This window comes from Rattus norvegicus, chromosome 5 (genome assembly GCF_021556685.1).
Source record: "Rattus norvegicus strain SHRSP/BbbUtx chromosome 5, alternate assembly SHRSP_T2T, whole genome shotgun sequence".
Taxonomy (NCBI): domain Eukaryota; kingdom Metazoa; phylum Chordata; class Mammalia; order Rodentia; family Muridae; genus Rattus; species Rattus norvegicus.
This window is the reverse complement of record NC_141538.1, coordinates 63,350,001-63,360,227: the sequence shown is the minus strand read 5'-3', so window position 1 is coordinate 63,360,227 and position 10,227 is coordinate 63,350,001. Positions and strand designations below refer to the sequence as shown.

General features: G+C 48.8%; 1 protein-coding gene across 1 annotated transcript; it reads right to left on the bottom strand.

The window, feature by feature from the left end:
* Nucleotides 1-991: 991 nt before the first annotated feature.
* Or13c7 (olfactory receptor family 13 subfamily C member 7) lies at nucleotides 992-1,951 on the bottom strand. Its single transcript, NM_001000414.1, is given in 1 exon segment — nucleotides 992-1,951. A coding segment is annotated over 1 exon segment (960 nt).
* Nucleotides 1,952-10,227: the final 8,276 nt, after the last annotated feature.

Genomic DNA, 10,227 nt, shown 5'->3' with positions numbered 1-10,227 from the left:
GTTATGTATATACACTTTAAAAAAACTCATCATCTGGGCTGACCTCGGGGACTGCTGGGGATGCTATGGCTATGAGTGTTGTAGGTTATGTGGAAAGAAAGCAGTTAGAGCTGCTAGCCGGAGACATGCTAGCCTGTGCCACTGAAATGGCTGGAGCTGGGCTGGGGAGAGAGAGGACACAAAGTCGCCATGTTCCCTCACAGAGGACTCCCATCATTGAGGGTAACAGCCTTCTTTTTCTGGTGCTAAGACTCAAGAAACATTCTCCAGAATGGAGCTATTGGCCATTGTAGTGGAATGAGTATTTTGCAAGCTTTTCTTTAACAAAATTAATTACTTAGTGTGTGTGAATGAGAGAGAGAGAGAGAGAGAGAGAGAGAGAGAGAGAGAGAGAGAGAGAGAGAGAGTGCATGTGTGTGCAGGTACACACAAATCACAGCATGCCCAAGGAGGTCAGAGGACAACTTCTGGGAGTTGGTTTTCTGTAACCTTGTGGGGCCCAAGCTCCCATTGTCAGGCATGCGCCTCTACCCACTGAGCCATCCTTTCATGTTTTTCTTGTCAAACACAAGCATTGGCTAATACTAAAAGCACATGCCACAGTCAGCAGGTCCACACAGGGCAAACCATGAACAGCAAGAACCAGGCTCTGCTTCTGTCTCCTAATCGTGCATGGCAGCCTCTTTCCAGAGACCTGCACCAGCCTCTGGTCATGAAAGAGTAGTTCTGTGATGCCACCACGGTTGAGCACAAAGCCGCTAGCCAGCCATTCTCTCCAGAGATGCCAAGGCTTTCCCTTCTAGCCCGCTAGTCAGAAGCATCGGTGGCTTAAGGAACATTGGTAGAAAACTAGGTTTGTTTGTAGTCTTGGTGCAGAGGTCGTGGCCTAGCCCTTGGGGAAGTCCCTCCTCTTCCTTGCATCAGTCTTTCTTCACAAACACAGTGAAGAGTTTGGAAGTCCTGCACTGTGACAGTCTGGATTCAGTGACAGTCACTCAGTTAGGTGTTTCTGAACCACCAGGTTCCTCACAGCAGCCCTCACATCCTTGTTCCTCAGGCTGTAGATGATGGGGTTCAACATGGGGGTCACCACCCCATAGAAGAGGGAGATGAGCTTGTCTGCAAGGTCCTGCTTGTCTGCCCCCAGTGGGTCCTTGGACTTGGGCTTCCCGTACATGAAGAGGATGGTCCCATAGAAGACAATCACCACGGTGAGGTGGGCAGAGCAGGTGGAGAAGGCCTTCTTCCTCCCCTCAGCAGAGGGGATCCTCAGGATGGTGGAGAGGATAAAGATGTAGGAGACAAAGATGAACAGAACTGGGACCCCCAGGAAGATCACGTTGGCCACCCCCATGCTGATGATATTGATGGAGATGTCAGCACAGGCCAGTTTCAGGACAGCCAGGATCTCACAGGTGAAGTGGTTGATGACATTGTCCCCACAGAACGGCAGCCTCATTGCCAAAGATGTCTGAACTACAGAATTGGTGATACCACCTGCCCAGGAGCCGGCGGCCATGGGCACATAGGCAGCCTTGCTCATGACCACTGGGTACCTAAGGGGGTTGCAGATGGCCACATAGCGATCAAACGCCATCATGCTCAGAAGCACACACTCCGTGGCTCCCATGGCGAAGGACAGAAACATCTGCACGGCACAGCCTGAGAGGGAGATGGTCTTCCTGGGGGTCAGGAAGCTGTCCAGAATGAGGGGGACCGAGGAGGTGGTGTAGCAGATGTCCAGGAAGGAGAGGTTCCCCAGGAAGAAGTACATGGGCGTGTGCAGGTGGGAGTCGAGGATGGTCACCAGGATAAGGACCCCGTTGCCCAGCAGGATCACCAGGTACATCAGCAGGATGAGCACGAAGAAGGTTTTCTCCAGCCTTGGGTGGGCGGAGAGGCCCAGGAGAATGAAGTGGGATACGGGGGAGGTCTCATTGAACCTGTCCATGGTACATCCTTTCTGAAACCTGCAGGAATTCAACAATCAGCTCCAACATTGTCTTACTCCCCAATGCTCTTGGGCAGCCAAGAAAAGCCTTGTCCTACCAAAAGCTGGAGACACCGTGACAGTCTTGGAGTCTCTGTGAAATTGTTCAGTTCTAGGAAATACACACTAGGGGATATTTAACTTTCTAACCTAGTACCAAGTTAAGCTGAATTATCCTCCCTGCAGAGGACAATTGAGAAAAATGGCAAAGTGTATAAAACATCTCTGTAAAGCATCCAAGAGAAATAAGAGATGGATACGATTCTGGGTAAAACAAGGGTCAAAGGAGTTAGTCCAACTCTTGAGGCTTTTGCAGCCTGGGGATGTCGCTAAGGGACCTTGGTATTCTGCTGGCAGCCTTGTGGGGAGAAAGAACAGGTCTTGAAGTCCAAGGACCAGTGTGCAGGGTACCCATCCAGAAGTAAACCTCCTCCCCTTTGCAATGGGATCCCAGGCAGCACCATAGCACTGAGGCAAATCAGGAGGGTACAGGCATTTGCGAGTGCTGCTTTCAAATGGGGTGCCTATGAGTTTAGTGCTTTCAAATCCACCACAGAAGCAGAAGACCCCTCTGAAGGAAGGAAGCATCACTTCTGTCTGAAATCGTTTCTGTGAATAGCTTTTCAAATACAACTGCTGACACATATTTTAAAAGAATAAAGTGTGTGTGTGAGAGAGAGAGGGGGCGTTAGGGTGATATGTGTGAGAGAGGGAGGTGTTAGGGTGATGTGTGTGAGAGAGGGGGCCTTAGGGGGATTGTGTGAGAGAGGGGGCCTTAGGGGGATGTGTGTGAGAGAGGGAGGTATTAGGGTGATGTGTGTGAGAGGGGGCCTTAGGGGGATGTGTGTGAGAGAGGGGGCCTTTGGGGATGACCCAGTGGACGGGGCTCTGGCTGAGCTACCATGAGGACCGAAGTTCAGATACCCATCACCTTAATAGAAAACCAGATTCCCATAATGGCCTGTCTGTCTTCCCAGTGCTTGGGAGGCAAATCTCAGGGATTCCTGTGGCAAACTGACCAGTTAGGCAAGTCAAATCATCATGTCCCAGTTCACTATGGGAGCCTGACTCAGCAAATAAGAGAGCTGTTGAGGAAGATACCAGGTGTCCACTGCTGGCCTCCACACAGATGTGCATATGTGCATGCACACACATGCACATGGACATGTGAACACACATGCATAACACAGACACACGAGAGAGATTAGAGACACAGACAGACAGACACAGAAAAAGAGAGAGAGGGAGAGAGAATAAAGTCTATGAGTAGCCAATACACATGAAAAACAGCAGAAACCCCCCTCGGGAAATACAAGGGCGCTTTCTTGGAGAGGATGGCAGTCAAGACAACAGCTCCATGACATGGACATTGCTTTGGGAGTTAGCGCAGACCATACTGATACCACAGTGCCAAGGCCGAGAATCTTGTTGACACTTCTTCTATCCTCTGGTCCGTGAGGCTGGGAGAGCCCTTGGACCAAGAGCTCTGAGGGAAGTTTCCCTCATCTTCCTTCCGTTTCACTTCGTCTACACCATAATCCCCGGCTGTGCCCCTAACAACCCACTGGCCTGCCCTGCTTACTCTAGGGAAGCTTGATGCACACCTCAGAATTTTAAGTTCCTCTCAACACTACAATTTGTTCTGGGCCAGCATAAAACAAAACCAAACACTACCACGAGAACCCTCAAAACAGTACTGAGCACTTGTTTGCAGCCTTGAGCACATGGACTCATTGCCACAGTCACTGAAATGACCTGACCTTCCCAGGCAGTCATCCTTCCAATGCTTCCTTGGTTCTTACTGGGAAACTGACAGCACTGTTCTGTTGTGCATAGACTCAGTAACTGTCACCAAGTTAGGGCCGCAGTAACTTAGTCTGGGTTAAGAGGCACTTACTGGACATCGCCTATGAGCTAGATATAATTCCAGGTTTAGGGGACATTGCAATGAAAAAAGGCACAGTACTTGACCCTAACAGGTTGAAAATTCTAGCAGGGAACTAGTTATGAAATTAAACAATTACCTGGACAACAATGTCATTACCATCAGCAATAAAACATTGCGTCACCACGGCAACCATAACAGGTCTTAGATATACTTAGTAACCTGCTGTGCTGACAGTGGTTTTTCCTTCCTCCATTCCTGAGAAGGCTGTCAGAGTGCTAGCGACCTGAGCTGTGCTTCTTGTAGCCTCACCTGAAACCCCATCCCCATGGCAGTCAGTCCTTCTTCCACACAGCACCCCTCCAAATAGCCACAAGTGGTCGGGTGTCAACATGAAGACAAGCAAGAGCCTATCTGTTTCTTCTGAGGTTTTAAAAATGTAAAGTATCCCTTAGAAGTGATATATCATTCAATATATCATTCAGGAGTCAATTACAGGGCTGACAGTGAGGATAGGCCCCAAGCTTGAAGACATCCCGGTGCACAGACCACACTGCCTATGTGATATATGGGTTGGGCAGGACAGTAGACAGCTGGGTTTTCCATTCTCTTTTGGCCAGCCTTTGTGTCTCCCCCAGAAATTTGGGTTTTGTAAAGGAAACGTTTCCTTTCATGTCACAAGCACCAAGTTCAGAAGTCCAGCTCATGGGTACCGTCAGAATGTGGGCTGTACCACTGAGAAAATGCCCAATGGTTTCAGGTGCGTGAGGGGGAACTGCTTGCTGGGTTCTGATCCTAAGGACTCCTGCCACTCTGTGATTCTAGGAGAACCCCGCCACCCTGCCGCAGGCCCCTCCATCGAAGCTGGGCTGATCTGAAGTGTTGCCTCTGCTTCTGAAAGTCTGTCTTTGCCTCGATCAAAGCTTGCACTTACCTTGCTTGGAAACATGTTTACCAAAAATAGCTGATTTCTCAAAGAGTGGAAAGTGCTTGTGTCAGAAATGGGGGCAGTGGGCCTGAAGAACTGGGGTGAGAGCTCACTTAGAATCTATATCCCCCAAAGGGTCAGGGCTGGACCTCTCTCTCCCCAACCAGCTGTCTCCTGTACTCAGGGCACAACCTCCAAAGGCTGGGACATTGCCCTTAGAAGTCAATTTAAATTCCACTTAGTTCTTTGGGACCGATTTAGTCCCCAAAGTCATTTAAAGCTCGAAAGTATACTGTCCTCAGCTTAGAAACTTTGGTCCTTCTGGGATAGCATCCCTAAGATCCAATTATAAGGGAAGTTTGCTGACTGCGACTTTTCATGCTCTCCTTCCTTCTCTCTCTCTCTCTTTCTCGGAACACATAATTAGATCAACAGTGTCCACAGATGTTCAGTGACTGCACGATTCTTCAGGCCCCCTCCCCAGCTACTGTTTTCAGTACTGTGGTCAAGCCCCATCACTGTTACCTAGTCTGTGCTTGTGCAGTGGTTTGGAGGGGAGGTCTGAGGGAAACATTTACAGTCTTTACATTTTGTCTCGTTGAGCAGTATAAAGCATTTATACTGGCTGTGACCTCCCTCAGTCCCTACTGGGCATCCAGTGAAATGACTGCATCTGGCTTCCTCTTATCTGTGCACATCTCCTTTGACCTCTTGGGACTCACAGTGTGTGACCAGGACAGAACGAGCTCGTTCTTTTATTCTGCAAGAATTTTTGTTTTTATCTATCAATTAGTTAAAATTTGAGACAGTCTCATGTAGCTCAGGCTCCCGGCTGGCCTTAAACTCCAGACCCTCCTGCCTCCACCTCACAAGGGCAGGAACTCGAGGCCTGGATCACTGAGGTAGGGCTTGGCCTTCAGGGAGTGCACCCTCTAGTGTCATGGAAACAGGCACATACAGGATGGCTCAGGGGTAGGGAGAGAAGGGAGAAGACAAGGAAGATTGAGCTGGGTGGCTATGGTGGTTTGAATAGATATAGACCCCATATACTCTTGTGTTTGAATGCTTGGCCCATAGGAAGTGGTACTATTAGGAGATGTGGCCTTGTTGGAGGAAGCCACGGAGGCTGGCTTCGAGGTCTCCTATGATGAGGCTAAGCCTAGTGCAGCACACAGTCTCTTCTTGCTGCCTGTTGATCAAGATGTAGAACTCTCCAGCACCATGTCTGCCTGCACTCTGCTGAGTTTCCTGCCATGATGATAATGGACTGAACCTCTGAAATCGTAAGCCAGCCCCAATTAAATGTTGTCTTACTTAGGGTTTTACTGCTGTGACAGACATCACGGCCAAAGGCAACTCTTATAAAGGACAAAATTTAATTGGGGCTGGCTTACAGTTTCAGAGGTTCGGTCCATTATCATCATGGGAAGCATGGCGGCATCCAGGCAGACACAGTGGTGGAGAAGGAGCTGAGAGGTCTACATCTCATCCAAAGGCAGGCAGGAGAAGACTACTGTGTCTCACACTGGACAGAACTTGAGCATATACATTACCTCAGAGTCCTGCCCCATAGCAACACACCCCCTCCAACAAGGCCACACCTCCCAATAGTTGCTACCCCCTGAGTCAAGCATTCACGCTACCTCAAATGCTCTTCTTTATAAGAATTGTGGTCATGGTGTCTCTTCATAGCAATACAAACCCTAAGTCGATGGCACGTGTCTTTAATCTGGGGACTCTGGAGGCAGAAGCCAGTGAATCTCTGAGTCCAGGGCGAGCTTGGTCTAGCAGCCTGGCTACTATGAAATTTGGGAGGAGGCAGTGCCACCCCTCCCAGTATAAAGGCTGCACTAACCTGCTTAGCAGAGATACACATCTCCTGCCTTCACTCTGCTGGAGGGAAGCCCTGCAGCCAGGGCAGCCAGGGGATCCTTGGGTTTTGACTTGTCAAGACAAAATTTCATGTGTGGCATCTCCTTGCTCCACATGTGTGCTTACATGTGTGTAAATGTGATTCGTCAAGGTTGAGTAGTGTGGGCCCCAGACCCTTAGCATTTCCCAGAGAGATGTCGTGTTTTCCTGAAGATAAATGTGGACACGATACCCCTTGGCGGTCACATACCTTTCCAAGGCTCCTGGGAAGGTTTCAATGCAGCTAGAAGGATTTACAGATTCTGTCTGTAATCATGAGAAGCAGTATACACCGTCCCACAAGGGAAAGAACCAACAACGGCAGGAATGATGTGTTGTAAGGTCACCAGAGCTCTGAAGACAGGGAGAAGAAGGCTGCCTCCAGATGAGGTGGAGACAAAGCCTCTTCACCAGAGAGACCGCACATATAGTCATATGCTGTGCGGAGGAGTGAGGATCCCAAGTGAGTCTGGATGTGTAAATGCTGGGCTCGCCAACCATCCTTGCCTGACCGGCTGTTTCATCCCAGGTAGCCTAGCTCACCTGGTCTTGAGAGGCTCCTTGTGAAGTTTCTGTGCACTGTGCCAGGAAGAACTTCAGCCACAGAGACTCACCTGACCCAGGGGCAGAGAGCATACAGTGGCAAAGACCCCCTAAATCTGTCTCTCAGGGGTCTTGAACTGCAAACACAGGCATTGAGCTAAGGAAGAGAGGGAGAACGAGGAAAGCAAGGTAATGCAGGAAGCCTGACTTAGGATAGCTGAGACTTGGGCACAAGGAGGACAGCAGAGGGGATCAGTCCACATTAGAAGCTGAAAATCGAGGCTGGGAGGTGGGAGTGGGTCTGTGAAAGAGCAAGCGCCTGGAACCACGGTCAGAACGCTCTCTACAGAAGGGCAAGCAGCAACTGCTCAGACTCTGACCGACATAGCCGTCTACCTGTGAGGCCTGACTGGATACCATCCCTCCAGGAACCCCAGAATTGTCCTTAAAAACAAGTATGAGAAAGTAGAGGCTGCTGGAATCCAGAGGGCAGAGGACAAAGAGATTAGATGTCACAAACGTCTCATGTAGGAGGGTTCCTCCCTGCTCACAAGCCAAGTTCCCATCCACTACTATTCTAGTTTCCAGAACTCCTGACAGCAAGTGTGTGTGTGTGTGTGTGTGTGTGTGTGTGTGTGTGTGTGTGTGTGTGTACATGCACATGGTTCACAGAAAATTAAGGGATAACTTGCAGAAGTAGGTTTTCTCTTTCTACCGTGTAGGACCCTGGGACTGAACTCATTACTTTTACTCACATAGCCATCTTTTTGGTCCCCACTTCTGTTTTAATTCTTTTTCTGAAACGAAGTCTCATTATGTAGTCCATGCTAGCTTTGAAATATGATCCTCCTGCCTCATCCCCTTACGTTGAGAGACAGTAGATGTGTGCTATAGCAAGAAGAGTAAGAGGAGGTCAGAGATGCCTTTCTTGCCATTCTTCTGTGTTAATCAACTTTTATTAACTCAGTAGTGCAAATGTAACTTGCATTTGCCTGAATGCAATTGTCATCTTGGAGGCTGGCTGCTGAATAAGCTCACCCTTTCTAGCTCTTTCTGAACTCTGGCTGGTTGGTTCAACTCAGCCGTTTTGGCTCAGGCTCCTCTCCAAGCTGACTGATTCGATCTGGCTTCTCTCAGCTTCTCACTGAATTGCTCTGCTTGGCCTCACACTACTTCTGACAGTTTGTTCTAATCTTCTGGCTCCTTATTCTCTGGCTGCAACCGCGTCTCCTGGCCTGCAGTGAGCAGCACGAACTCACGGATGAACTCAACTCTACTGCACCACACTGCCCTCACTGCACTGACTCTCAGCTGGCTGGCTCTCTCCCTCTCCTGCTCTTGAATAGCTTGTCTTTCCTGTGCTGTTCTCAGAAAAGTTGGGCATATCCTATCTCTGACTCATTCCACCCAATCTTCCTCTGATTTGTCACTTTGTCTGACCCTCAATTAGACATCACTTTCAAACATGGCTGCTTCCTTCTACAAACTAATTTTACCTTAAAGGTGTGTACTAAGGGTGTGCCTGTACTCCAGCTAGCTCACATAGACCTGGGTCTTTGGATCCCTTTCCAGAGCAGCTATGTTCCTGTATTAAAATTCCTCTACCGAACAATATGCCTGGGAAGATTAATTTATAAAGAGAAAACTGTTTTTGAGATGGGGGTCTCATGGAGTCAAATCCAATCTTGAACTTGTTATGAGGCCAAGCATGACTTTGAACTTCTAATCCTCCTGTCTCCAGCTTCCGAATGCTGAGATTGCAGACACAAGCCATCGCACACAGCTCAGGTGATGCTGGAGCATGAAGTCATGGACTCCGGCATGTTAGGCTCTCTATCAGCTGAGCTACATCCCTGGACCCTGAGAAAACATTATTTTAGCTCATAGATTTTAGTCCATGGTAACGGTTTCTGGGCTTGTGGTTATCCAGCATGCCATGGTGGTGAGGATGTGGGGGAGGACAGACATCCACTTCATGGTGGGTGAGGAGGGAAGGAGAAAGGACTCTGCTGTTTCCTGCAGGTGCATGCCTGTGACCAGCACACCTCCCACTAGACTTCTGCCTCTTCAGGTTTCTCTCCTCTCTTAATAGCACCAAGCTGGGCCCAAGCTAACAACAATGTCTTCTGGGAGACTTCAGATCTGAACTGTAAGTGCTATCTATCCTCAGTTTAAAATACTAAGGAGGCCAAGATGGGACATGTCCTGAACCTAGTAGGGGTATTTCAGCCTTCTTTGACTCACTTCTCCCCTGTAGCTGCTATCCAGACAGCTCTCTAATTCTTGCCTTTCCTCACATCTAAGTGTTTCCCAAGGCTACTCTGGCTTCTATCCCTATTAGCCTTCAACCCAGGTCCACACAACCCACAGTGTTCAGCCTCCCAGTCATATCTGTATGCCGATAGTTCCACTGCTGGTCCTTCTCCAAAGACAGTGACCTGTTTCTGGTCCCTGTGTCTCTCATCCCCCCAAATGTGTTTGTTGTTGTTGTGAAATCTATTAATTAACTCTATTGGTTCTTAATATAACCCAGCCAGCCTTCTAATAATCAAGGCCGGATTTGTTTGATTTTAATCAGTTTAGCACAATTACTGGGTGATTATCCCTAATCTGTTTTTCTACTTCCAGCCATGCTCTCCAATTACTTGGTGTTTGAGTCTCCCTCTGCTGTTTTTGCTCCGTCAGTCTGTCCTCAATATGCATTTCTCTTAGCCATGTGCTCCTGGTCCATCCCATCTGAGGGAGACTTCCTGTCCGGTCTTCTTTCTCCTCCTGTTCTCTTTCTCTCCTGGTCCCTACCTTTGAAGCCCAACCTACACCCAGCCTGGTAACCCGCCTACCTCTGTTCTCCCCAGCAATTGGCTGTAGCCACTTTCATTTAACCAGTCAGAGAAGACTGTCGAACAAAGTTTATATGACACCATCCCAGGTATGTGAGAATGTGCTCAAGGGATTGCAACCAGATTTGGG